The 27789-nt window shown below is 36.2% G+C and overlaps 7 protein-coding genes across 8 annotated transcripts; 5 read left to right on the top strand and 2 right to left on the bottom strand.

Moving 5' to 3' along the window:
• Positions 1-1155: 1155 nt before the first annotated feature.
• Positions 1156-3309, bottom strand: LOC100141680 (DNA ligase 3). Of its 2 annotated transcripts, none has more exons than XM_001809390.4 (2): positions 3205-3309; positions 1156-2572 (listed from the first exon to the last, which is right to left on the bottom strand). In XM_001809390.4, the coding sequence occupies exon 2, from the start codon at positions 2570-2572 to the stop codon at positions 1220-1222; it is 1353 nt and encodes a 450-aa protein (XP_001809442.1). In that variant the 5' UTR covers positions 3205-3309; the 3' UTR covers positions 1156-1219. The 2 variants fall into 2 exon arrangements, with proteins under 2 accessions (XP_001809442.1, XP_015839105.1); XM_015983619.2 differs by lacking the exon at positions 3205-3309 and adding an exon at positions 2988-3128.
• Positions 3024-5803, top strand: DNAlig3 (DNA ligase 3). Its single transcript, XM_962861.4, has 2 exons — positions 3024-3158; positions 3211-5803. Exon 2 carries the CDS (start codon positions 3211-3213, stop codon positions 5770-5772), a length of 2562 nt encoding a protein of 853 aa, XP_967954.1. The 5' UTR covers positions 3024-3158; the 3' UTR covers positions 5773-5803.
• Positions 5804-10076: 4273 nt separating this feature from the next.
• LOC656405 (venom protease) lies at positions 10077-11501 on the top strand. Its single transcript, XM_008202414.3, has 6 exons — positions 10077-10227; positions 10280-10483; positions 10531-10616; positions 10661-10773; positions 10820-11237; positions 11292-11501. The coding sequence occupies exons 1-6, from the start codon at positions 10125-10127 to the stop codon at positions 11472-11474; spliced, it is 1107 nt and encodes a 368-aa protein (XP_008200636.2). The 5' UTR covers positions 10077-10124; the 3' UTR covers positions 11475-11501.
• Positions 11502-11562: 61 nt separating this feature from the next.
• LOC656489 (fibrinogen-like protein 1) lies at positions 11563-13158 on the top strand. Its single transcript, XM_963015.4, has 4 exons — positions 11563-11713; positions 11760-11937; positions 11984-12943; positions 12989-13158. The coding sequence occupies exons 1-4, from the start codon at positions 11629-11631 to the stop codon at positions 13134-13136; spliced, it is 1371 nt and encodes a 456-aa protein (XP_968108.1). The 5' UTR covers positions 11563-11628; the 3' UTR covers positions 13137-13158.
• A 1-nt stretch (position 13159) lies between these two features.
• Positions 13160-17724, top strand: LOC656571 (uncharacterized protein). Its single transcript, XM_963092.5, has 3 exons — positions 13160-13295; positions 13348-13649; positions 16785-17724. Exons 2-3 carry the CDS (start codon positions 13356-13358, stop codon positions 17670-17672), a joined length of 1182 nt encoding a protein of 393 aa, XP_968185.1. The 5' UTR covers positions 13160-13295; positions 13348-13355; the 3' UTR covers positions 17673-17724.
• A 24-nt stretch (positions 17725-17748) lies between these two features.
• Positions 17749-20550, bottom strand: Scgbeta (Sarcoglycan beta). Its single transcript, XM_963167.4, has 2 exons — positions 20431-20550; positions 17749-20387 (listed from the first exon to the last, which is right to left on the bottom strand). Exon 2 carries the CDS (start codon positions 20384-20386, stop codon positions 19412-19414), a length of 975 nt encoding a protein of 324 aa, XP_968260.1. The 5' UTR covers position 20387; positions 20431-20550; the 3' UTR covers positions 17749-19411.
• Positions 20551-23205: 2655 nt separating this feature from the next.
• Positions 23206-27270, top strand: LOC135265890 (uncharacterized protein K02A2.6-like). Its single transcript, XM_064356235.1, has one exon. It carries the CDS (start codon positions 23206-23208, stop codon positions 27268-27270), a length of 4065 nt encoding a protein of 1354 aa, XP_064212305.1.
• The last annotated feature ends 519 nt before the right edge of the window (positions 27271-27789 follow it).

Here is a 27789-nt window from a genome sequence, read left to right as displayed (position 1 = left end):
ATTATGCTGTTTTTGAATTAATTAGGGTTTAAAAAAACATTAAATTATAAACACTTGTTGGGCAAAGCAATTTTTATAGTTTTAATTAAAAATCCAAAATTTTTTCGTGGCCTACTATAAAGAAAAAGCGAAATGTTTTGTTTTTTCTTAAATATTTAAAATTAATGTAGTACACAAATAGACATATTAAATCAGAAAAAATAAGCTTTTCGAAAATGTCATAGCCAACTATGATTCCTATTTAAAAAAATACAACTTTATGTTATTACAGTTAAACGAATGGTTGAAAAAAATCGCTGATAATATTATTCGATTAGATTATTAGATAAAAACTTGTAAATACGACAACAAATTAAATTTTACGTCCTAGGAAACAAAAGAGCAACAATCGATACCGTTGCTATGGAAAACAAATTAAAAAATATATTAAAAAAAGTTGCTTGAAAAAAATCTGACTTCATTTTCGTGCATAACTGAATGTGCTTTATCACCATACGCGAGTTTGTCCGACACTTTTGAATCACCCTGTAGACTCCAGGAAAGTCAAAAAGCACATATAGTAATAGATTATTTTTTTAATGATTCATTTTTGTTTATTTCTATTCTTAATTTTTGTTTGTGTTATGTTATTGTTTATTGATCTTGTGGTTATCTTTGTAATTTTATTTTTTCCAGTTAATTTTTTAATTACTTCAGTAATTCTGTAGTTAGTGCTCGGATAGACTGAAAGCATTCACACAATTTTTCCTTGCCTCAAACCCCTATATGGTATTTAATTCCGTTATATGAGCAATGAGTTCCAAATATGGCTGTGGTAAGTAACTTATTATTGTTTAATTAAAGAAAAATTAAAACAGTAAAACGTGAGTTTATGACTAAACTTTAATAACGTGTTCGCTCACTTTAAACATTTTAATTTTTGGTCGTATGTTGCAGAACCGATAAGAAATTAATAAATTGAAAGTGATGGATTCGGTTTTAATGCTTTAATTGGATTAAGCCCACGATATATTTTTATTATTATACCGCATTATAAACAGTACCGAGTGGAACATACTTATTAAAAATTAACATCAGTTTGAATGTTATGCACATGTGGAATTATTGATTAGCTATTATTACAACACGTAAACGGGGTAAAGTAAAATCGAAGGCGAATTCGTATTTTGTATTTATTTTCTTCTGAAAAATTGATAAAAGAGTAATAATAACAAATTGTTTAATCCTTATGGCAAGGATCCCACCGGACTGTATACCGCCTATAATCCTGCAAATTCTCTTCTGCTACTGTATCTTTAATCCACTCCACAATAACATGTTTTGCGCTGTTGGCACAGTGAATCGTCGGCTGTGAAATAGTGTCTTTCAAATGCAAAACATGAGTCGCTTCTTCGGGTTTGTCGTTGGTGAGAACCGACCCACCGTAGGCAATAAAATATTTCACCCACTGGGCGTGTCTCTCTTTCACCCCCTCCTCCAAAAACAACCTAACATTTTCGAAATAATTCGGAATCGATTTGCGTTTCTCTTCGGAAATTTTCCGCCTTTTCTTCGGGGGTTCTTTGCGCCCCTGACAAGTGCTTATCACAGTGGCGATGTCTTTGCACGTCTGGAAGACCGAATAGGCCTCCGGATGCAGTCCGTTGAACACATGTTTCGCTCCTGCGCTCATCCTTAAGTCGTGTTTGATCAAGCGAATGACCACTTTCAAGTCATTCGCTGTGCACTTTTTGATGAAAGTTTTGAAGCGGTTGCACTGATCTTCTTCCTTGGACAGCGTGGTCAAGGATTCCAGAAAATCGTCCACTTCAAAGAGGCTCAAGGTGCTTTTTTTCGCCGGTTTACACTCGGCGTTTTCTTCGAAGAAATGTTGGATGGTCTGGCCCACATCGCCCTGTTCCAAGTGAGCAGTCATTGTTTCTTCACTAACCGCGAAAATCTTGCTAAATATTTTAATCAGTTGCTTGGTCTGCAAGTGAAACACGCGTTTGTTCACCGCAGGGAGGAGCAGTTTGCACCAGAGAACGACATCGCCCTTAAAACCGCTCCCGTCGCAACCTTTCGTGAAAATCTCGCGGAAAATGCTGATTTTTTCGTTGGAACTTGACACCTTCGGGAGCTTCGACACGATCCTGCGAAACTCGCGGAAACAATTATCCTTGTGAACCTCCTCAGTCGTGCAATTATCAGATAAATTACTCAAATTGTCGTCGACGACAAGCTGCGGCTGCGGCTTGGTCCCCTTTTTCGGTCTTTTTTTACTAAACTTGGCTTCAAATTCCCGGTTACATTGCGAGATCTTTTCCAAGATATTCACTTTATCGTCGGGGTCGAGTGACTCCCAGCCGTCGATGTCCAGGGGGCCCTCGATTCTTTTAGTTGTTTGTCTCTGTTTTAAAAATGTTTCAAAGATACAGCTTACGTGGTACCAAGTTTTCATTTTACCGGAACCCAGAGGGTTCGGGATTAATTTAGCAATGCGCAAATCGCCTTGAACGCACTTCTGGCGGCATTTTTTGCAAAGGGCGCGCCCTTGCCTGGCCACCTCCACGGCGAAGGGCTTCTCCTCCATCTGGAAGTTAAACTATGTAAGACTCACACAAAAAGGCAACAAACACGCATTCCCATTAAGGGCCGGTTTATACAAAGCTTTGTTAAAATTTAATTCGTTGTTAAAGTTAACAACACAAATGGACCAATCAAATTTGTTCAATTTGGTCACGTGATCAGTTAATCACGCTTTTAATTGCAGATTAAATTAATGACACTTCTATACACCGGTCCTTAATAAGCGGCAAAAAATTATTCAAATATTAAGGATAAACAAATTTTAGTATATTTAAGCTCGCCCAGGTGGCAGGTTATGTCCAATGATAACAGAAATGATAAAGATAGGTATTGAAAATAAATTGTTGTAGGGAGAATGATTTGTTATTTCAATAAAGTATTGTTTAATGGTTAAATGAGTCGTTTTAATTATAAAATACCTTTCTTTTTCCTCAAAAACTGGCAACAACACTAACAGCTGATCAGTTCAACGGTTACACGTTACCCACTGTACAAACCTATTTATTTATTTTATTTTAGCGAAACAATAAAGTTTACGTCTTTGCCTTGCATTTGATTTAATTCTTCCAGGTCTTTTTTCTGCACTGAAGGTATAAGTTTATCAAAAATTGAGTATAGTGTGTTACATAACCTCACTTTTAGATGTCAGATGAGCTTGTTGAAAAGCCTTTTCTGGTGGAAGTCGCAAAGCAGGGGCGTGCTGTTTGTAAAAAATGCAAGCAGAAGTGTGCCCAGGGCGAGTTGCGCATTGCCAAATTGGTTGCCAACCCCTTTGGAGAAGGAAAAATGAAAAACTGGCATCATGTCAATTGCCTTTTCGAAGTTTTCTTGAAGCAGAGACCCACAACTAAACGAATTGATGACCCTGTTGAGGATATCGACGGCTGGGTGTTGCTAGATGACGAGCAAAAGAGCGATATTTTGAAGCGTGTCGAGGAATGTAACAGTTTTTTTGAAACTAAACATGGGGTTAAGCCTAGTCCGAAGAAAACGCCTCAGGAGGCAAAACCCAGTACTAGTAGTAAAGACAGTTCGGGTCCAGTTATCCAGTTTGATCCGTCACACAAGGACAATCAATTTCGGGAATTCCGGAGAGTTGTGGCCGATATTAGCAACGTCAGTAGTTATCTTGAAAAGACAAGTATTGTGAGTAAAATGTTCACAAAAGGGAGCGACGGGACGGGCTTTAAGGGCGATATCGTCCTTTGGTGCCGCTTGCTCCTCCCTGGTTTCGTCAAACGCATCTACAACCTCCAAAGCAAACAGTTGGTTAAGTTATTTAGCAAGATTTTCCATTGCGATCAAGACGCAATGTTGGAGCATTTGGAACAGGGGGATGTCAGTGAGACGATTCAGGTCTTCTACGAGAGGAGTAAATCGTTTAAACCGGTCAAGAAAAGTACCCTAACCCTCCAACAAGTGGATGAGTTCCTTCAAGACCTCACTAACTTGACCAAAGAAGAGGAACAAACAGCACATTTGAAAACTTTTGCGTCCAAATGCACCGCAAATGACCTAAAAATCGTCATTCGATTGATCAAACACGATCTTCGGATGAACGCAGGGGCGAAACATATTCTGGATGGGGTACATCCTGACGCTTATCAAGCCTTCCAGTCTTCGAGGGATATCAAGGCTGTTATTGATCGTTGCTTGAAAGACAAGGGCACCAAAGCCAGAATCGAGCTAATGACCCCGGTACTACCCATGCTTGCGGAAGCCTGCAAATCGGTGGAGCAAGCCATGAAGAAGTGCCCCAACGGAATGTACTCCGAGATTAAATACGACGGTGAGAGGGTACAAGTGCACAAACAAGGCTCCGAATTTAAGTACTTTTCGAGGAGTTTAAAGCCGGTATTGCCACACAAAGTCGCACATTTTAAAAACTATATCCCTCAGGCGTTTCCGCACGGAACGGATTTGATCCTTGATAGTGAAATCCTAATGATTGATACACAAACTGGTAAGCCGCTCCCGTTTGGTACTTTGGGGATCCACAAAAAATCCGAGTTTAAAGACGCCAGTGTGTGTCTTTTTGTCTTCGATTGTATTTACTACAATGGGGATGTCCTCACCGATAAACCCATCTCGTTCAGGAAGAAGATCCTGAAAGAGAATATGACGGAAATCCCCAACCATATAGTCTTCTCAGAGATGGAGGAAATCCACGATCCGAACGATTTGACTCAAATGATCGCCAAAGTGCTCAAGCTCGGGCTTGAGGGCTTGGTGCTCAAAGACATAACGAGTGTTTATGAGCCGGGCAAGCGACATTGGCTCAAAGTCAAAAAGGATTACCTTTTTGGGGGCGCGATGGCCGACAGTGCCGATTTAATAGTCCTAGGTGCGTGGTACGGTACTGGGAAAAAAGGGGGCATCATGTCGATTTTCCTAATGGGTTGCTACGACGAAGCCAATGATCGGTTTTGCACCGTGTCAAAGGTGTCAACCGGACACGATGATAAAACCCTCGAGAAGTTGCAAACAGAGCTTGATATGGTCAAAATCAGCTCGGATCCAGCCAAGGTACCCGATTGGTTGCATTGTACCAAAACAATGGTTCCCGATTTCGTGGCACGGGACCCGAAAAAACAACCCGTTTGGGAGATAACCGGAGCGGAATTCACCAAACACGAGGTGCATACGGCTGATGGTATCTCGATAAGGTTCCCTCGGGTTACGAAAATAAGGGACGATAAGTGTTGGCAGTCAGCAACTTCGCTCAAAGAACTCAAAGTATTGTTTGCCAAATCGAAGGAACATACCGATGTTAGTTTACTTCTACAAGGGACGGCTGAATCTTCGCCTAAGAAACAGAAAACTTTGGAAAGCTTTGTCAAAAAAAGGGGTTCAGAGGATCCGCAATCGTCAAACTCTAAGAAAGTTAAAAAGGAACCGAAAACTGTAAAAATAATAAATCCACTACCGGACTATTTTCACAATATTAAGGTAGTGTTGGAAGACAAAGTGAGAGAAAAACAGTGGGATTTGATTAGGTACTTTATTGCGTACGGTGGCCAAATTTGTAAACATGGAGAATCGGAAAATGCCACTCATATGATACATTTGAACAGTATGGTACCTGAAATTGATCAGTGTAACCCGGACGTTAAACATGTTACCGTTGATTGGATTAAAAACTGTGTGGTTAATGAAAGTGTGTGTGATTATAGACCGTTTGTTGTACGCTGGAAGCCCAGTTAATTATTTATTGAATAAAATCTTCCTGAACAGATATTTGGTTATTTATCTTCGCAAAAATTATATTATATACAAAATGTTCCGTTTAAACCCCACATTAGAAGTATTGGAAGTTCTAAAAAAGATAGGCATCTGAAAATTTGTGTACAATTATAATCTTTTAGGTCCTGCTCCATGAAAATATTTTCAAGATGGCAGGCAGCACTTCCGGTTATATCGGAAGTCGCTATCAACTTCCTTATTTTAAATGAAAAGCTATACTGTTTAATGGGTTTTTGAATTACTAGAATTATTTTAAGGTAGATTTTATAAGCTTTCCTTATACCTAAATTTAGCCGTTTACGAAATATTTATGGTTTTTAATTTATTTTGAATTTGTAACTTCCAATTAAAAAATCGATCTGCTACTTTTAAAAATTTGGAATTTTTTTTAGCTCATTTGAAAGAGGAAGCCTAGATCTTTCTTTTGGTGTTTTCAAATTTCTAAAAAAATAATCTTAAACTTCAAATTTTTAAAGTTAAGTTTGCACCCAAAACTCATTTTTTTCAAATAAAATGCCAAAATTTTTATAAATATTTTATATTTATATTTTTTATATAATTTTAGGTTTTATAAATAAAACGTAAAATTTAATTCTGCATCGATCTGTATTAGCATTCCCTAAACTTATGTTTAATAGTTTTTAAGTTACAATAAATTTTTGTTGGGATTGAAAAATTCATTAGCCATAGGTCTATTAACTTCATTTTCAATTTTGAATACACTGACGAAGACATAGACCTTTTTTAATTCTCTAAATATGATTTCGAAATCTCGAAAACTAAGCGAGTTACCGATTTTTTAAGTGACAGGTACAAATTCAAAAATTTTCAAAAAATTCTAAATATCTCAAAAACGGTTAAACTTAGGTATAGGAAAAGCTGCTAAAAACTTCCTTAAAATAACTCAACTAATCCAAAAACGCAGTGAAAAACATAGCTTTTTATTTAAAATAAGAAAGTTAATAGCGACTTCCGGTATAACCGGAAGTGCTGTCATCTTGAAAATATTTTCATTGAGCAGAACTCAACGGATTATGACTGAGTACCCACTTTTAGATAAATATCTTTATTAAAACTGTCACAACTTCTAATGTGGGATTTAGACGGAAGACCTGTATATTATTAGCAATCCAGGCCTAGTTGGCCCATGGTTTTATGGATGATTCTTTTCCCCTCTTCTCTGTCTTCCCATTTCCTTCTTTTATTTCTGGTTTTAGTTGGATCACAGTTCCTAAGTATACAAAACTTTTTACTTCTTCAAACTTGTACCTTTTTCCTATTTCTGTTGTTTTACTTAATTTTCTTCCTGTGTATACTGTTGTTCAGACAATTTCATGTATTTTGTTTAATTTTCGTTTATAATTAATCCCCTTTTTCTTGCTTCCCTTTCTAGACTCAACACTACTTTTTTTAGTTCTTCTGCACTTGTTGTTGGAAATACTAAGTCATCCGCGAATGCTAGACGTTGGTGCCATTTAGGATAGTATATAAGACCGTTTTTATATATTTCTGTCTCTGATAACTTTTTCTAGAATTAAACTTAATAGTATTAATTAAATTAAATAGTATCGACCTTCTTTTACTTTAATTTTTCTAAAACCTTTTTTTATTCTGACGTTACTTCTGCCATCCCTAACAGCTTTCCTTTTACTCCAAATCTTCCATGTCCTCATACAATTTTTTTCTAATCACCCTATCGAAGGCTTGTTTAAATTTTATAAATAGTAGATGTGTCTCTGTATTCCCAAAAATTATAAATAAAGTAAAAAATTTTAAATATTATTAGGAGCTAAAGTGATACTTTACGTGGCCAAGCTGTTTTTGCCTAACGTAATAAACAACTCGAAGGCAAATAGCGATGTTAGTTTAGATTAGATACTTTTATACTTTTGCAGGATAGTTCAAAATAAAAAAAAGAGAAAACGACAATGGATGTATTAGCTGTTTCAAAACTATAAAAACGCCAAGGTCGCATTTTACCGAATAATTTTTTTCAATAAGATTGATAAAATTGTAAAATAGTTATTAATAGTAGAGTATAAAATGTTACTTCTGGGCCAGAACATTTGGCGTCTTAAAAAACAAGTCAGAACCTTACAAATTTAGCTGTTTGCCCAAAAGCAAACAACCGAATAGGGCCTAAAACCTCTCATAAATCATTAATTTTTATCCACTCCAAAAATTCCCAAATATATGTAGGCCACCAAAAATTGGGCATACGAAAAACAGGGTAAAATCCTACAAATACACTCTAAAAAACTAACAAAATACCTTGTTTTTACACACCCCAAAATGGCTTTTTACTTCTGGGCCAGGACATTTGGCGTCTTAAAAATCAAGGTAGAATCTTACAAATTTAACTGTTTTCCCAAAAGTCAACAACTAAAAAAGGCCTAAGATCACTCAAAATGCATTTATTTTTATCCACCCCAAAAGTATCCAAATATGTGTAGACCACCAAAATTTGGGCACATGAAAAAATAGCGTAGAATTCTACAAATTTGTTGTTTTTCTAAAAGTAAACATCCGAAAAAGATCTAAAAAACCTACAAAATGTCTTGTTCTTAAGCCCCCAAAATGACTTTTTATTTCTGGACTAGGACATTTGGCGTCTTAAAAATCAAGGCAAAATCTTACAAATTTAGCTGTTTGCCCAAAAGCAAACAACCGAATAGGGCCTAAAACTTCTCAAAAATCATTAATTTTTATCCACCCCAAAAGTTCCCAAATATGTGTAGGCCACCAAACGTTGGGCACACGAAAAACAGGGTAGAATCCTACAAATTTACTATTTTCCCAAAAGTACCCATCCGAAAAAGATCTAAAAAACTTACAAAATGCCTTGATTTTAGACACCCCAAAAATAGCTTTTCATTTCTGGACCAAGCCAATTGGCGCATGCAAAAATCAATTAAAATTACCTCAAAACTGCTCTAAAACCATTGTCAAATCTCTAGATTTCAGACACCTTAAAACAGCTTTTCATTTCTGGACCAAGCCTATTGGCGCATGGCAAAGGTCTTAAAAATTATTACCAAATAAATTTTGCATACCCCAACTGTATTCAACGATTATATGCACATAAAAAAATACACCTAATTGTTCGAAGTATACTAAAATATCTGAACACTCCATTATGGATTTTCATTTAGAGATCGCTATTAAAACTTTAATGTTATCGTAAACATGTTCGGTTTGTGTCTTAATTATCAAAAATATCACACGTATACGACAACGTTAATCAAGCGTCGGTTATTTTAACAAAGACGTGAACGTAAACGTAAACGTTGTCATGGCATGGAAATATTTTATTTGTTTTCAACACCTTGTTGTATGCCGAGCGGAAGAAATACACAGTTGGTGTTTTGGTGTTTAATTTATTGTAATGATTATCGAGATTGCACAACACAAATTCGGTTGTTTGCTTTTGGGCAAACAGCTAAATTTGTAAGATTTTGCCTTGATTTTTAAGACGCCAAATGTCCTGGTCCAGAAATAAAGTCATTTTGGGGGCTTAAAAACAAGACATTTTGTAGGTTTTTTAGATCTTTTTCGGATGTTTACTTTTAGAAAAACAACAAATTTGTAGAATTCTACGCTATTTTTTCATGTGTCCAAATTTTGGTGGTCTACACATATTTGGATACTTTTGGGGTGGATAAAAATTAATGCATTTTGAGTGATCTTAGGCCTTTTTTAGTTGTTGACTTTTGGGAAAACAGTTAAATTTGTAAGATTCTACCTTGATTTTTAAAACGCCAAATGTCCTGGCCCAGTAGTAAAAAGCCATTTTGGGGTGTGTAAAAACAAGGTATTTTGTTAGTTTTTTAGAGTGTATTTGTAGGATTTTACCCTGTTTTTCGTGTGCCCAATTTTTGGTGGCCTAAATATATTTGGGAACTTTTGGAGTGGATAAAAATTAATGATTTTTGAGAGGTTTTAGGCCCTATTCGGTTGTTTGCTTTTGGGCAAACAGCTAAATTTGTAAGGTTCTGACTTGTTTTTTAAGACGCCAAATGTTCTGGCCCAGAAGTAATATTTTATACTCTACTATTAATGATTAGAACTCTCATCACTGAAAGTATAAATTAGCTATTATTTCTTTGAAGTGCATGAATAATTTGTAACAGCAAATTTTGGAAGAAAATGCGACGTTGGCGTTTTTATAATTTTGAAACAGCTAATAGACTTACAAAAAAAAACGCTGGGAGTTCAGCTACTTTATGTATTGAATAAAACCTTCCCGAACTGATAATTGGTTGTTTATGTTTGCAAAATTGATAAATGCAGCAAAATAAAATTTATTAATAATAATGACAAGTTTTAATTCAGTTTCCAAGAAGACGATAACAATGAATTGGCTGCTTTTGGTCTTGTTATTATTTTTTGAAAAGTGTATCGCTTTGAATATTGAAGGTATTGCACGTATTACAATAACAATAATTGTATCTCATTACTTATTTCTTAGGTAGTACCTGTTTCACCAATGTCGTTAACAAAACCTTACTTAGGGGAAAATGCATGGAAATAGATGATTGCGCCTTTGCTCAAAAATTATTGCGGCAAGGAAAGCGACCTCAAAATTGTGGTATTAGTCGAAATTCGGTCTTTGTCTGTTGTCCCACGTCACAAAATAAGATAACGCAACGTTTGAAAACAAAGAGCGAAGAAAGCAAGTGGTTGTTGTTACAAATCTGATAATTTAACGCGAACTTTTAGAATGTGCTGAATATTACGACAAAAGGAACATTTATCCTGGGATTGTTGGGGGAGAGAAAGCCAAGCCGAGGGAATTTCCACACATGGTAAACCGCATTTCTGCAAAATAAATTACTAAAAAACAGTTCAGACAGCTATTGGTTTTGGCACCGTCCTAACAAACGCTAATTGGTTCTGTGGTGGAAGTTTGATAAGTGAAAAATTCGTTCTAACAGCCGCACATTGTATCAGTCACCCACAACAGTAGGTCTTACGCCTTCAAGAACAAAATTAAACGAGTTATTTCCAGTGGGGTCCCGAAATGGGTCAGAGTCGGTGACTTGAATCTAAAAAACACAACCGAAGATGCAAAACCGCAAGATATTGAAATCGAAAAAATCATCAAACATCCACAGTACAACTCGAGTGCCCATTACCACGACATTGCCTTACTTAAACTAAAATCCGTGCTTAAATTCGGATCGTATGTTAAACCTGCGTGTTTAAACACCGAAACAAACCTTTCCAAAGCACAATTACAAGCAATCGGTTGGGGAAAAACCGAGTTTTACGGTGATACTAGCGATGATTTGTTGAAGGTTTTCCTCAAGGAGGTACAATTTCGCAAATGTGCACAAGTCTATTCTTCTGCTCGAAAATTACCACGTGGTTTGGATCATCACACACAGATTTGTGCAGGGGATCCGGTTGGGAGAGACACTTGTGCTGTAAATTTTCGAAATGTGGAAAATGAAAACAAATTTGATGTTTTATTGATTTAGGGTGATTCTGGTGGCCCCCTTCATTTTTTAAACAAGGGAACTGGCCACCTTCTTGACCACTTTGTCGTTGTTGGGATTACCTCCTTTGGGAAAGGATGTGGGGTTGAAAACAGTGCAGGGGTCTACACAAGGGTATCGTCCTATCGTCCGTGGATTGAAAGTGTTGTTTGGTTGGATGAATAAAAAAATAAATAAAATTTTACCAATTTATTTTCGTTTTTATTTGCAACTTATCACAACAACATCTGGTAAATTGAAGTGTTTTTTGCCTCCCCACTTGCCTTGAAATTATTCGTTGTATTTGTCGTGCAATTTAACATCAGACAGACACAAAATCATGTATGTTCTACTTGTAAGTTATTTTTTCATCGCAAGTTGTGCCCAAGACGATGCTTTGAAAAACACACTAAAAACACTATCAGGTACTGTCCTTTTCACACAAGTATTAGTCAAATTCCCATCTTTCAGACAATTTGGAAAAACTGGAGCCACAAATTATTTCAACGGCTACATCTCTGGCTAAAATTGACTGTAATATTAATAATTTGCAAGAACGGGCCCACGTTTGGGACACTTTTCAGTTGCATGTTTCAGCATGGAACGAGCAATTGGCGATTCTAGACCGCAAAATTGATATTTTGAACAAGTAAGTTATTTAAGTTTTTAACACTAAATGTTACGTTTGATTGAAGAGGCCAAGAAAAACTGTTTGAGTTAGAGTCAAAACTGGGCGCTTTGACCAACATTGAGTATAAAATTGATGAAACCCTCTCCTTGCTAAAAAGCAAAACTAGGGATGTTCATTTGGGCGAAAAATTAGAAAAGATGCTTTCGCGCCAAAAAGTTCTAATCAAAATTGAAGGTGGCAACACAAAACCTAAATTGATAATGAAATGTAAAGCCCCACGACTGGTTGAAGAGTTCTTGAAGGATATTTCGTCCAAGGTGGACATAATTTTTGACAAAGTTGTTGAAGGCGATGATTATGAGGCAAAGCCTCTACGGACACCAAGAGAAGTATCCCAAAATCGTAACATTCAAGAGAAATTGCTTGAGAAAGTGTTAGATATTGAAAATATCTCCTTGACTATTTTAAAACGTGTAGAGAAAAATTGTGGCAACTCGTTTGATACGTTCCATCGTAGTTTTAAATCGGGCTGTGACGAGTTAAACAACGCGTACACTAGTGGTGTTTACGTTTTTGGAAATTTGAGCGAAAATAATTACAACAGAAGGTTTTGCGAGATTCGTGAAGATGTGTGGACTGTGATCCAACGGCGCAATAATTTTTCGTCCCTTCAAAATTTTAATTTGAGTTGGAATGACTACAAGTACGGTTTTGGGGACCTAACAAAAGACTTTTGGTTCGGAAATGATTTCATTAGCAAACTCACAAACGAGAAGTCTTTAATCTTAAGAATCGAGTTGGAAGATTTTGATGGAAATCACGTCTGGGCCGAATATTCGAAATTTTTGGTACTACCTGAAGAAAACAACTACCGTGTGATTATTGGGAAATACAGGGGAAACTCTTCTGATTCATTTTCAAGCCATAATGGCTCTTTTTTCAGCACGTTTGATAGAAAGAACGATGAGGCACCTGATTGTTGCCCTTGTGCGGTGTCTTACGGGGGAGGCTGGTGGTTTAATAGGTGAGGGATTTGTACAGTTTTGGTTAAAAAAAGTTAATTTTTTAGCTGTTTTGAGTCAAATTTAAACGGTGTGTACCACAGAGCAGGAGTGGATAATGGCCATTTCGGTGGCATCATTTGGGAGAAATGGTTGGGTGACTATTCCTTGAAAAAAACTTTAATGATGGTGAAACCAGTCACATCATGGCCTTGATCAATAAAAATTTAAACAATGATTGTTTTCTTTGAATTCAAATGTCGCGCCTCGTGTACCGTTTAGTAACTTTGTTACCGCAATGTTGGTACTTTCGAAATCGATAACCCGATTGTTTGTGAGTGCGTCTAATGCCGGTGTTTTTGTGTGATTAGAATCGTAAATAAAACAATATCTCGCTTAAAAAAAAATAGAAAAAACTGTTTCGTAGATTATATAATGGCAAGAGGCGGGATTAGAGGCAGAGGAGGAATGAATCGTGGAATTGGAAGACCCCCATACAAAGTCAAGATGTTTCTGCCAAGACATCCCTTCGATTTGGCCCTTTGTGAGTCATCTTTTCCACGTGTTAAACCCGCCCCTGATGAAACAGCATTCACACAAGCTTTATTAAAGCGAAATGTCGATTTGTCACCCACGCCGGCCGAACAAACCGCCATTCTTAACCTGGTTACGAAAATACAAACGGTTTTGGACAACCTGGTCGTGGCCCCCGGCGCCTTCGACGCTTGCGTAAGTGTTTTCCAGAAAAACGACAGAATATGGCTCAAAACTGCCAAATGAAACCCGCCGAAAATAAATAATTTTTCATTGGGGAGACATGTTTAATTGGTGTTTCAATTGTTTTCAAAGGGGACTAGACCGCACCGTTCTGAGGTATTACAGGGACAATCTTTATTAAATTATCTCCCAAGAAACTCAAATATTTTTAATATCTTTTTTCACTACGTGTAAGAGAATATTTTTTGCAGTGATTAGATGTAACAGTTTTTTTAAAGCGATTTTTAATAGAGATTTGAATTTTTTTGATGAAGAAAATGTGTTTATATTTTTGTTTTTGTGAATTCCTACAGATTTATGTCAGACACCACAGAAAAACCCTATATTTAGTTGAATAAATATAAAATAGTTAAATAAATTAGTTGAATAAAGGCTTTTGTAACTAGTACTCGTACATTACTAACTTCAGTGGTCCTTTTTTTAAAAAAACCACTAATTTGTTGTACAATTTGTTTGGTTGAAGTTATCTTCAATATAAATTACATAAAAAAGTAAATAAAAAAAACTAAATTTCACAACTTATACACGATTCGGTGATAATGATAAATGTACAGAATATTTTTGCAAAAAGAAAATGTTTTCACAACAAAATTTTATGCGTACTTAATCAAATCGGGGGGATTCCAATTTAAAAGGTGCTTAGAGCAAGCATTAACAAGCTGAAACCTTACAGGGTAAAAAAGGTTGATGATAAATAATTAAAGCGCACAGAATTAATTACTTAATTAATTCGCAATTTTCTGAATTAAAAATTTTAGTCATTCAATTAAAAATTGAAAAACGCGGATTAAAGTACTAGTTTCGAAGAGATTAGGATGAGATAGTATCACTGAAATTAAATGTGCCAATAATAATTTGTATCCAGAATAAGTCATTGCAACTAAAAAATCAAATTCAAAAAGAGATCATGATTAATTTCATAAAACAGAAGGCCAATTTTCTTCCAATTTTAAAAACAATCCAGAAACAGGGTCACTATACAAAATACAGTTAAATATTTTCAGAACGGTTTAACAGAAAACTCTGAAATTTGGAAAACAGTTAAAAGTGTTTAAATTCTATCATATGAGAGCTTTTTCAAAATTTTATCTTCATTTATTATGAAAATACAAGGCTAACTTGATTTTTTTAAATGGCACGAAGGGTCAATTTTTATCATTTTTAAAAGTGCATTTTTTTCTAAATTCAGTGATGTAACATAATACCCACCTTTACTTTTATTAAAAGGTAAAAAATAAAAATTCAAAAATTTTCTGAAATAGTAAAACTAAGTTAGCTTTGAAAATACTGATATTAGCGTATCCGTCACTTGTATATTAGCTAAAAATTAAATTTGGGTGTAATAATTTGTTTAATTTAAGTAAAACTGAGCAAAAAATTTTCTCATGTTAGTTTATCATGTAAACTGAAAGCCAAGAAATTAGTGGAAATCAGTTTGAACATCTTTTGTAGCATCAAAATCAAGTATTCCGTGTTTAAAATTTCCTAATTAAAACGTGATCTTTTTCAGTTAAAAGTGTTATTTTACCAATTATTTTTAACTTTTACTTATTTTTTGTTATTGAGCTATCGATAGATAGACATTTCCAAGGCTAACAAAATTTTACATTTTTCAAAATTTTCGATTTTTTTCAAAGTTTCGATTAATCTAAGGTATGCATGTGTTATACCATAGAACTCAGAAAAAATGCTCTTCTCAAAAATATTAAAATTGTTGCTATTTAAAAAAAAATCACGTTAGCCTTGTATCCGAAGAACAAATGGAGATAGAAATTTAATAAACATCTGAAACGACAGAATTTATATAATCTTAAGCATATACCAAATTTCAATAGGTTTTGATGAATAGTTTTTATAATATTTAACTGTATCCATACTTCTTAGCGACCCTGAATAATCTTTATTTTTGTTATTATTACTGATAAGGTAAATACAGTGGAGTCCGGTTATAACGAACCTCCTGCTACAACTTAAAATATGAGGCAATCTTCCGTTTATAACGAACTTTTCAACGAATTTTGAGGAATATGTTGTGGTTCATAATGACAAAGCAGCAAGAGAAGTGTTAACTGTTGAACAGATTATTGAATTACTACCTAAAAACATTTTAACCAATAAAAACTTGTGTTTTTAAAAATATTCAGTGTGAACTTTCTAGTTGTGCAAATATTTTATGATAGTAGAGCTCAAAGGAAGTCAAATCAAATCAATTTTCTTTATCCGAACTTTTACTAGTTTTTGAGTTAATAGACGGTACATTCTCCACTCCAGCTCCAGTGTCCAAAAATTCGTAAAAAAACGCAATATCAATTACGTTTGCAAACGCAAACGTCTTTTGAGTAGTTTTTTTGTCAATGTTTTCATGACTAATAGACGGTGATATTTGAGCAAATGAAATTCATTAGTTCTTCGATACATTTTCATATTTTTTTTAATGGAAGGATTTGTTTTTCCGTGACTGTTTTTGTTAATTTTAACTCAATGTAATAGATCTTGAAGAACTAAGCTAAGAGTCCAGATTGATTTAAAATCTTTGTTGGTCCCAAATTTATTCGCTGACTCTATATCTCTGAAACCATGAATTCGGATAGTATAAATTGAGTTATTTTCACTTCTTTTGAGCTCTACTATCACCCTTTAAAATATACGCATAAATATAAAATTCACACATTATACATATCACCATTGAATAAATTCATGTTTTTTACTATAGATATTTATTTATTTTCTTCTTATTTTATGTAGATAAAGTAAAAATAACTGCTAAAAACATTTTTTTTAAAATGTGGCTTATAGGGAACTTCGTATTTAAGTTTGTTATATCCGGACTACACTGTATTATGCATGTAAAAAAAATCCTGTGAACGGCAGTTAGATCCTTTGTATCAGATAAAAACAATGCTTTAGTTTTAATTGAAAAAAAAAGTAAAAACACTTTCAGCAGTTTCATCTTTTACCCACATTATATTTTCTTTAAAAAAACATTTTCCTCATCCCAGAATTTCTCGTTATCTTTTTTGGTCGAGATCCCTTTAAACCAACTCGATGTGAATATTTTTGCAAGTTTTCAAAATTATTTTTTTACAGCAATTGGAAGAGGTGCGACAGGTGGGTTCGTTCAAAAAAGGGACGATGGTAACTGGCCACAACGTGGCCGACATTGTCGTAATCTTGAAGACTTTGCCCACGCGGGAAGCCGTCGAAGCCCTTGGCAACAAAGTGAAGGAAGATTTGAAGAATTTAATGAAGAGCGAAGTTGTGACCAAAGGCGAACAACTCAACCACACGACCAACGAGCGCGGGATTGAAATCAGCAATAGTTTTGCTTGTGTCCGTGTCATGGTAACAACCTTACACCATAACATTCGTAAATTGGACCCTGAGATCCATTTGGACCAAAAAATCATGTTGAGCCACTTGGCCGCGATCAGACACAGCCGTTGGTTTGAGGAAAACGCCCATCACTCATCGATTAAAGTGTTAATTCGTTTGTTGAGAGACATTCGTTCGAGATTTGAAGGTTTCGAGCCGTTGACTCCATGGATGTTGGATTTGTTGGCACATTTTGCTATCATGCATAATCCAAGTCGACAGGCGTTGCCAATTAATGTCGCCTTTAGGAGGGTTTTCCAGCTGTTGTCCGCCGGGTTGTTTCTGCCGGGGTCAGCGGGGATTACTGATCCTTGTGAAGGGGTTAGTTTGCGGATTCATACGGCGATGACGTTGGAACAGCAAGATATTTGCTGTTTGACCGCGCAGACTTTGTTAAGGGTGCTGTCGCACGGGGGGTATAAGCATATTTTAGGGTTGGAAGGTAATGCGACCATTGCGAAGGAAATGTCGGTTTGGGACGGGGTGGTGGTCTCACCCCTTGATAAAGCGTATGAGAATCCACCGGAGAAGAAGGAAGGGGAGGAAGAGGATGAGGATATGGAAGCTGAAGGGGATGAAAGTATGGAAACTATTGATAATTAGGTATTGTCGCACTTATTTGTATATTTCGTGAAAATATAATCTTGATTTCTTATTCATTTTATTATAAATCAAAAACTCTTGATCTAGACATTTATTTGAAAGTAAATAAAATACAGTCTATTATTGTCTATTATCAACAATGTTGCCAGAAATAAAGTTGTAAACGCCTTAAAAAAACCTTTCTTAAAATCCAGTTTTTCTCAGAATGCATTTTTAAGGAACAAAGTTCGATTTTTTAGTAGTTATTAAATAGCAGATCAGACCAAGAGATATTTTTCAGTGATTTATTAACACTTTTTTGGAAACGCAAGTATTTTACACATTCTGGTGGAAAATTTTGTTGTTTTGGTTAATTTTTATCATTTTCTTTAGCAGCCATAACTGTTTAGTGAAATTTTATAAAGGATAATAGGTAGTATTTATAGAATGTAGCAATAGTTATTTTTGTACTCATAGCCTTTAGATAGCTATTTCCCGGTTATCTCCAGCGTGTGGGAAACGAACTTTCCCGCACTGCGGTGTTTTTTACTTGCAACAATGGTTAGGAATATTTACTAGGTTGGTATTGCTAATGTTGAGATGGAAACGGTTATTTTTTTACGATGACAGTTCTTGTCAATTTTTTGATTGTTTGACCAGTTACCAACCCATCACCAAAAAAAAACTAAATTATCAAAAAAACATTTTTAGTTCCTTTTTTGAGATATTTGTTACAAAAAATATTGCACCTAACTTGTTTATAAAGCAATTTCACACATTCGCACTTCATGCAGCACTCGATGTGCTCGTGCAACAAAGTGCTCATGTGGGAAATTGCACTTTCCAAACTTGTTAGGTAAATAACTAATTACTACAGTTCAATCTCTTTCTTCCTAAGAAATATAAATTACTCTATCCTTAACTATTATAAGTAGAACCATTTACTACATTGTATAAATACTACCCCATATCAGGGTGTGTGCAATTTCGTCATAAATTTTGAAAATAATAAATTATTAAACGGTGTTACTTTTGCTTTTCTCAATAGAAACAAGTTCAAATTTTAAGAAAAAGTAGCAAAATTCCAAATAAAGTTATATTATCAGTCGATATTCGCAAATGGAACACTCTCTTTACAGAGGTCTCTTTACAGTTCGTATTGCATTGGCCGGTGATTATCCAATGATTTGTGTAAGATTTCGTTGAAATAAACCGAAAATTCACGAAATTCGTGAGAAAATTATGTAATTTTAAATTTTTTGTTTATTACGCTTTAAAGCTAACAATCTAATTATTTCGCAAAATTTTGTTGGAAAAAATAGGAAAATTTGTTTTTTTTTAACAAAAATGGTAAAAATTGTCTACAGAAACAGCAAAGACGAAAATTGGAGTTATTCAAGCATTTCTTGCCTCAGTTTAGGTCATTTTAAACTAGAAGCTCATGTATTTTACAAGAACTTTCAAAACATGCCTAAGGATCACAAAACCAAATGGAAATGATGTTAGTATTATGCCGAAAAAACAGAACAGTCGATTGAAAATTTGTTATTTTAGCCTTTCGCAGACCATTCAATATGTTTTTTATGTAATATTTCGAAAAAACAATCGAAAAACTTGTCATTATTGACTTGAAAATTACATTGTTTTCTTTTTTCACATCCAGAGACGCATTTATTGACATAATTAGTAGTTTTTTAAAAACTGGCGTATTTATTTCGTGACTGGCAACACTGATAACGATGTATTATAAATTGCTACAATTACATGCATGGATTATGCGGGGGTTGGGTGTTGATGTGGTGGCAGAAAACCCTCGGATTTGGTCCACTGGGCACCGGAATCCTGAACAGTTTCCCTTCAGGCATGCAAACGCAGACTTTATACTGAGAAGTAACGTAATTATTATTCTTGACTGTCGCAATCGGGATCCGCCTGACATCGATAAGCGTCCCATCGCTTCCGCTGAGAACAATCGATCCGTTATTTGTTTTCAAATAAATGTCTTGATCGGCGCTCCAGAAAATATCCTTCCCATCCATTCTCGTCCCTTCTGAACCTTTAAAGGTCAACACGCGACCTTCCACTTTGAGTTTACTATGCACAGGACTCGCAATGCGATTAGTGAAAACAATTTTCGCGTCAAAATCGTTGGCCCCTCGCAGTGCATGGAAATTCGGGCTGTCTGTGCTAAACAAGACCGCCCCTTGTTTATTTCTCACATGAAACGAGTCAAACCCCCAGAAACTGGTCCCGTTCTTGGTGACACGCATCTGGTTGCTGGGTCGGCCGTTTCGCAAAGACATGATGTTCAATAAAACGGCACTTTCCTCACTTGTGATTGCCACCGGTTCGTCTTTGAAACCCTCAATTTTACCATCGCGTTTATACATGTGTCCCAAATCCGTGACTCCGAAGAATTTCACCGCGTATTCGTCGGGGACCAACTCGATGCTTTCCATCCCTTGGCCCAGTCTCAAAACCCCTAAAATCGTGACGGTAAGTAGCAAATTACCGACCGCTAGGATGAAAAGTAAGGCGACTAGAGTCCAAAATGCGAACGTTTTGCGGCCTCTGAGACCCGTTTTTGTGAGGTGTTGCTCGTGAACTGGGACGTAGCCCGCTTTGAAGTTGTTGTTGTGGTGTTTTGAGACAGAACGTTTGAGGAGGGCTTTGTCGCGGATTGAGATTGAGTCGACTTCGTCTGAGAATACATCAGACGTTGGGGACGTAGTCATGCTGAAATGGGGCGTTAAGTGAGGAAAGATTCACTGAAACTCACTTGTTTGTGGATAGCCGACGCTCGATCGAGAGTGCTGGAGACGTCGCGACGCATGTGCCAGGCGTTCTGTCCTATATCGACAGTGGCGCCTCTAACGAATTTTATTTATTGCAGTGGCACGGCTTACTACAATATCATATTTATTATGCATTTTCAATATTTTTAAATGAGTAAAACAAAAAACGTATCTTGTTCTAGTAAAGACGTTTTTGGTTTCATTAGAATCAAGATTATAGGAAAATAGAAGTTTAACTTTTTAATTCTTAATTTTTGTTTTTTTTTGGGAGTACTTCATTCAGAACCACTTATGTATTTGGTAAGATTTGCTCAAAAAAGAATAAAAATCACTTAAATATGTAGAAATTGGGGTTACTCAGTTTTTTTTAGTCTACTAGAACATTTGTAATTACTGCACTTTTTCGTTTCCCTGTTCTTTTTGCGTTTTTATTTAAATACTAAGGTTTTATTTTAGTGAACATAGCATAACACACATAACACTATTAATCCTATGTTCAGTTTAAAAAATTAAAATTAATGCATTACGAGAGTTCTTACATCTTCTGCATTATATGATTTATATGAGTTTATTTGAATGTTATTAATCTGAACATTACGTAAACACGTAACACTATTATTAACTGTTTCAAAACTACAAAAACGCCGACGTCGCATTTTATCGAATATTTTTTTATAAATAAAATTATAGTAATATATTTTGATACGAGTTTCATAAGACGCATTTTGTCGCACGCACAAATAATAGAGTAACTGTGACAAAATGCCTTATAAACGAGATATCATACAGTATTTTTTCTACTTCGCACTTGTTCTAAAAAATTAATTTCCAAATTTAGGGAATTGTGTGTGATATTTGCGCATAGACATTGAAATGAAATTAATAATTTGGACTGTCATTAGTTTATTCGTACAAATGTATTCTGAAAGTGCCCAAGACGTTTTGCAATGTATCCCTTAACAAATACGGGCTTTTGTGGCAAATACGTGGAATTTGAAAATTGGCCGAAGGATAATGAGATCTCAAATTACTTACTTGCACGGGCTTTTGAAGTTATGTTTGTACATTACTCGAAAGGGCCACATAATCAGGGCTGGTACAAAAGCTTCTAAAGATTCGTATTTGATTAAATTATGCGCTTGAAACAGGTGCCGATTGACACTGACAGTTTTCTCTCAAATAATTGTCAAAAAACTAGGTTGTCAACATTATCCAACTATACTACTCCGCTTTTTAGTGTAATTATTATAGCACTCCGTTGGATATTAGGATATTACGATACGCAAATCACGTATCGTAATGACCTCAATACGAAACCGAAGTAAAAAAATAGTTATTAATGATTAGATCTCTCATTGAAAGTATAAATTACATTACCCATAATTTTTTGAAGTGCATGAATCGTTTTTAACGGCTAATTTTGAGAAAAAAATACGACGTTGGCATTTTTAGTTTTGAAACTGCTAACATTAGCATAGAAACGCCTATGTTCAGCAAAATAAAATCTTTATTGTATACAAGGCGTTTCAAAATTGGCAAATTCCAAGTTCAGGGCGTTGCAGGGATTCACTTGAGTAGTCTAAATATAAAAAAAACAAAGATTTAAGGCTTCCCCACAGAAACACACTGGTTTGAAGATCACTCTTTGTATTGCATTTCTTCAAATGCAGGCTAAAAGTTTCAGTGTAGATGATTGGGGAGAATAATAAAAAACAACAATTTCTCGAAAAATTAACTTTATTCTGGAGTAAAAGTATCTTAAATTTTTGTACTTTGTCGCATCATTTTTAAGAAAAATAAAAAAAATAGTTTTACTGCAAAATAAAGCTAACTTTTCGAGAATTACTTTCCACATTCATCTACACCATAAATTACAATAAACACCGAAATTTTCAGCCTCCGTTTAAAGAAAACGCAATTCAAATTGTACCTGAAATGCACCTTGAAACCAATGTTTTTTTGTGGGGAAGTTTGGAATATATATTTTGTTTCTTACACTTGCGACTACTGAAGTTATATTCTACAACGGAATTCGCCAGTTTTGAGACACCCCTAACTTTTTTGAAACTTATTAGCAGACTACTTACCGATTACCTTTAATAACTCAAGAAAAAATTTTTTTTATTGATAATTTATGTTGCTTATTTAAAGTACGAGCATGTTTAAATCCAACTTTCGAAAACGTGCGTTTTTTTAAGTTCCATGGCAACATCAATAACCCAAGAAACGTGAAGATAAATGGCAACTTTTTGATGACTTTTTATTATAATAACAATCAATTCCATGACAACAAAAGGTATACTGATCTCACATTACATTATTTCCATTTTTCGTAATACAAAGCGAGAGAAAAGTTCTTGTATCAAGTAAGCTTCGAAATTAAACGACGTATATCTGCGGAACTCAAGCCAAATGTCAAAAAAATAAGCAAATTATATTGTTGTTGGAATCCAGTTTTGCCCTATAGACACCATTTTGGGGTCGTGTACGGTTCGGGTGTTATTTGTGTCTGTTAGGTTGGCAACTCTCACGTGGGCGACACGGGAGTTGGAGGGGGGTTTTTTGGCAGAGTGAGTTAGTTAGGTTATGTCGCAAAAGGGGCCTGGACGCACCCTCAATGCTCCGGGATATTAGTCAATAAACAGTTATAAGGTTGAATGGTCTAATTACAACTAACCTAACATGGTGTCAGTGTTTTAAAATCCGAATCCCGCTCGTGTTACAAATTGTGAGTGTAAAAAACCACCACAACTATCACGATGGATGCACTTCAGGCACAAGTGGCCGAGTTGGAGCAAAAATATGCGGATCTCGTGGCACAAGCACAGGCCCGGGCTCAGGCGAGTGACACACCGTCAAAGCAGGCTCCAACGAGTAGCATCGTCTTCAGCAACTCCATTCCGATTCCGGAGAAATTTTCATTCGAAAAAGAAGATTGGCAAGTGTGGATTACACATTATGAACGTTTTAGAACAGCAACAAAACTAGACAAAAGCACACAAGCAGAGCAAATTAATAGTTTATTGTTGCATATGGGGGCGAAAGTTACAAAGTTTATGGAGGCTAAGCAGAAACAGGAAACCGATTTTCCTAGTTACAAAGCGCTGAAAGAATTCTTTGATAACGAGTTCAAAGACACTCCTAATACAATCTACGCACGAGCTAAGTTTAACAGACGTGACCAAAGGGAAGGTGAGGACGCCCAAACGTACATCGCTGACGTCATAAGCTTGGCCAAAACATGCAATTACAGAGATTTGGAGGAGGAACTCATAAGAGATCGATTAGTTGTTGGAATTCGTGATGAAAAATTGTCGGAAAATCTACAAATGAATGACAAATTGACACTTAAAACAGCAATTGACAAAATAACTCAAGTGGAGAGGATTAGAACCGAAAACAGAGAACTAAGAGTGAGAGAGGAAACGGTAAACAGAGTAGCTAGAGACAAAGCCAAGAAATTTAACCATAAATCCGTGAAATATGAAGGAAAACAGCGCAGGAGCAAAGATGGAAAGCAACAAAGTGAACATAAATTTAAAGGTTGTATAAGGTGTGGAAATTCGAACACACACAACAGGATGGAATGCCCAGCCAATGGACAAACGTGCTATAAATGTAACTTTAAAGGCCATTTTGCATCCAGATGTAAAACAAAGAACGTAAACGCAGTGGAATCTGAAACCTCAATATCAGATGATACTGATGATAGCTATGATTCGAGCTATGATTGTAGGGAGATTATCAATATTAATCGAGTAAAGTTGGACAAACCTTGGGAAGCGGTAGCGGAAATTTTTAATACAAACATTGTATTCAAAATAGATACCGGAGCCGATGAAACCATAATATCTAGCAAAGAATTCAAAGATAAACTTCAGGGGAAAGTAAAGTTACAAAGAACAAAAACAACACTGTTGGGACCCGGAAAAGGAAACCAGAGAAAATTGGAAATAAAGGGAGAGATAGTAGTTCCTCTTAAATGGGAAAATAAAATAGAAAATGTTAGATGTTTCGTCGTTGATACACCAGATAACTTACTGGGAAGACCAGCCTTACAAAAACTAGACATGATCAAATGGACTGGCAAAGAACTCGTTGCGAGTGACAGTGTTATTAGACATGTAACTAGCAGAAAAGCTGATGAAAAATTCCAACATAAAATGATGGTGAAATATCCAGAGGTGTTCAAAGGCTTGGGAACTCTTAAGAATTTTGAGTACACAATTGAAGTAAAATCAGACGCACAACCTTGGACCTTAAACACGCCTAGAAGAATTCCACTCCCCATGATGGATGTAGTAAAAAAGGAGCTGGACAAGATGATTCGCGAAGACGTTATAGAAGCCATTAATGAACCTACTGAGTGGTGTGCACCTATGGTTATTGCAGCGAAAAAGAACGGAAAAATTCGCGTGTGTTCAGACTACACCGAGCTAAACAAGTGCGTTAATCGCGAACTGTACCAATTACCGTCGGTCGATGAGACAATTTCGAAACTGAAAGACGCGAAGTGGTTTACCAAGTTAGACTTTTCCAATGGCTTTTGGCAGCTTAAACTTTCACCGCAATCGCGCAAATATACCTGTTTTCTCACACCATTTGGCAGGTATGTCTACAAACGCATTCCATTTGGGATCACCTCAGCACCAGAAGTTTTCCAAAAAACCATCAGCGGCGTAATCGGCAAATTAAAAATGGAACACGTCCATGTTCATGCTGATGACATCCTCATCACAGGCCGCAACGAAGCTGAACATGACACAAACGTGAACAAAGTGTTAACACTCTTATCGGATCACGGCTTGACTTTAAACAAATCCAAATGTGAATTTAAAACGAACAAGACCTTATATTTAGGATACTTAATATCCGAAAATGGTGTTCAAGCCGATCCCAAAAGCGTTGAAGCCATTAATAATTATCCCGCGCCATCGTCGGTAACCGAAGTTAGAACTTTCCTCGGCATGGTTAACTATGTCTCAAAATTTATCGTTAATACTTCGGAAAAAACCCAATCATTACGTGAACTACTGCACAAGGATAAACAGTTTGTATGGACAGATAAACATCAAGCGGATTTTGAAAAACTTAAAAGTGAAATCGCATCATCGCGCGTGTTAGCCAAGTTTAGCACGGACAAAAAATCGCGAGTGTCGGCAGACGCATCGTCTTTTGGTTTAGGTGCCGTTTTAGAACAGTTACAAAGTGACGGAAATTGGAAACCTACTTATTTTTGTTCGCGTACCCTCGAACCATGCGAGCAAGCCTATGCTCAAATTGAAAAGGAAGCTCTCGCCATTACATGGGCGTGTGAAAGACTCGAAAATTTCTTACTGGGCGCTCATTTTGAAATTCATACCGACCATAAACCGTTAACAGTAATTTTGGCCACCAAAGAGCTCAACAAACTATCCAACAGGCTACAAAGATTTCGCATGCGGTTATTGAAATTTAACTATACTATAGAATACGTTCCAGGTAAAACGTTTTTCGTTCCCGATGCATTATCCAGAGCACCAATCCAAGGCAGAATTCGACACCAAGACCCACTTCTAGAAGACGTTCAAAATCTCTACATCAATTTCGTGATGCGTGAGGTCGTTACAGAAATTTGTTCAACGGAAGAAATCAAGTCTTACCAAAACAAGGACCCAACGTACAGCAAACTCAAAGAATACGTCAAAAATGGTTGGCCACAGAAACACAAAAGCGACCCGTTAGTCAGTAAATTCTTCTCTCATCAACAAGACTTAAGCATCGCTCATGACATTGTTTGCTACAAAGACCGAGTCGTCATTCCTGGTCCTCTTCAGAAGAAGTGCCTCTATGTGCTCCATGACGGACACTTCGGTATTAATAAATGTTTGGACCGGGCCAAAGCTACCGTGTGGTGGCCAGGTATCACAAGAGAGCTTAAAGAAGTCGTCGGGAAATGTGAAATTTGCATCAAACTACGCAGACCAACGGTAGATCCCATGTTACCATCCGAAGTTCCATCTAGACCGTGGCAAACAATTGGTGCCGACCTCGCAGAATATCATGAGTCAACTTACTTAGTGGTACAGGACTATTATTCCAAGTATCCTGAAATCAGAAAACTTCGCACCACCAAAGCCAAAGTTGTTATCGAGACCTTCAAAGAAATGTTTGCTAGACATGGTATACCCGAAGTTGTCCGCTCCGACAATGGCAAACAATTTGATTGTCACGAATACAGAACTTTCAGCAGAAAATATGGATTTAAGTTAATTACCAGTAGTCCCCATTACCAACAGCCAAATGGACAAGCCGAAAGTGCTGTGAAGCTGCTCAAAACGATATTGAGGAAAAATGAAGATCCATATCTTGCACTTCTTACCTACCGCAATACACCTACTAAATGTGGATTGTCACCTGCCCAACTGCTCTTTGGCAGAAACCTTCGAGACAGACTGCCAAGGTTACCTTCAGGGTTAAAACCTGCAACTATCGACCATGACACTGTCAGACAAACGTTAATCAACAATCAAGCAGAACAGAAGACCAACTACGACAAACGACACCGAGTAACAAAAGAAGAGAAAAATCTAAAAGAAGGTGATCGCGTATGGATCATAAATATGCAAAAGGAGGGAGAAGTACAACGCAGATGTGAAGAACCAAGGTCATATTTGATCGAGACTGACGGCGGTTGCGTCAGACGAAATCGAAGACATCTTCAGCCCTTACCAGACAGAAATAATGAACCCGAACATGACCCAGAACAACCAGACGAATCAGAGGAACCAAAGAAAAGACCAATCAGAAGACCCAAAAGATACCAAGATTATTATTGTTATTGAAATATGTATATTTTGATACCTCAGGTAGTTAGTTTCATATTTAGCTTAGTTTTGTATTTAAAAGGGGGGATGTTAGGTTGGCAACTCTCACGTGGGCGACACGGGAGTTGGAGGGGGGTTTTTTGGCAGAGTGAGTTAGTTAGGTTATGTCGCAAAAGGGGCCTGGACGCACCCTCAATGCTCCGGGATATTAGTCAATAAACAGTTATAAGGTTGAATGGTCTAATTACAACTAACCTAACAGTGTCAATATCAGTTTAAATTTTGACAGCAGGCTGAAGTAATGCACCACATAGGACACACGTTCTCAAGTGATACGCCTACTTGATAGGACTTTCTGATGTATTAAAATATCAGTATTTATGACTTCAAAGTGTACCAATAAAAAAATAACGTAAAGTATTTGTGGATAACTGGTCTTTAAAACATTTGCTCTATTTTGAGCACTCCGGCTACGCCGTCGTGCCCGAAAAAAACACTCTTATACTTGGATACACTATTTTTTTTCAAATTTCATTC

The sequence above is a fragment of the Tribolium castaneum genome, chromosome 4 (assembly GCF_031307605.1).
Source record: "Tribolium castaneum strain GA2 chromosome 4, icTriCast1.1, whole genome shotgun sequence".
Lineage (NCBI taxonomy): Eukaryota > Metazoa > Arthropoda > Insecta > Coleoptera > Tenebrionidae > Tribolium > Tribolium castaneum.
This window is presented reverse-complemented; position numbering and strand designations above follow the sequence as displayed.

Excerpts from the sequence above, each read along its gene's own strand:
- LOC100141680 (XM_001809390.4), bottom strand. The coding sequence starts at position 2,572 with ATGGAGGAGAAGCCCTTCGCCGTGGAGGTGGCCAGGCAAGGGCGCGCC.
- DNAlig3 (XM_962861.4), top strand. The coding sequence starts at position 3,211 with ATGTCAGATGAGCTTGTTGAAAAGCCTTTTCTGGTGGAAGTCGCAAAG.
- LOC656405 (XM_008202414.3), top strand. The coding sequence starts at position 10,125 with ATGACAAGTTTTAATTCAGTTTCCAAGAAGACGATAACAATGAATTGG. Across the intron at positions 10,484-10,530 it reads GAAAACAAAGAGCGAAGAAA|AATGTGCTGAATATTACGAC; the intron begins GCAAGTGGTTGT and ends GCGAACTTTTAG. Across the intron at positions 10,617-10,660 it reads CGAGGGAATTTCCACACATG|ACAGCTATTGGTTTTGGCAC; the intron begins GTAAACCGCATT and ends AAAACAGTTCAG.
- LOC656489 (XM_963015.4), top strand. The coding sequence starts at position 11,629 with ATGTATGTTCTACTTGTAAGTTATTTTTTCATCGCAAGTTGTGCCCAA. Across the intron at positions 11,938-11,983 it reads AAAATTGATATTTTGAACAA|AGGCCAAGAAAAACTGTTTG; the intron begins GTAAGTTATTTA and ends GTTTGATTGAAG. Across the intron at positions 12,944-12,988 it reads GGAGGCTGGTGGTTTAATAG|CTGTTTTGAGTCAAATTTAA; the intron begins GTGAGGGATTTG and ends TTAATTTTTTAG.
- LOC656571 (XM_963092.5), top strand. The coding sequence starts at position 13,356 with ATGGCAAGAGGCGGGATTAGAGGCAGAGGAGGAATGAATCGTGGAATT. Across the intron at positions 13,650-16,784 it reads CCGGCGCCTTCGACGCTTGC|CAATTGGAAGAGGTGCGACA; the intron begins GTAAGTGTTTTC and ends ATTTTTTTACAG.
- Scgbeta (XM_963167.4), bottom strand. The coding sequence starts at position 20,386 with ATGACTACGTCCCCAACGTCTGATGTATTCTCAGACGAAGTCGACTCA.
- LOC135265890 (XM_064356235.1), top strand. The coding sequence starts at position 23,206 with ATGGATGCACTTCAGGCACAAGTGGCCGAGTTGGAGCAAAAATATGCG.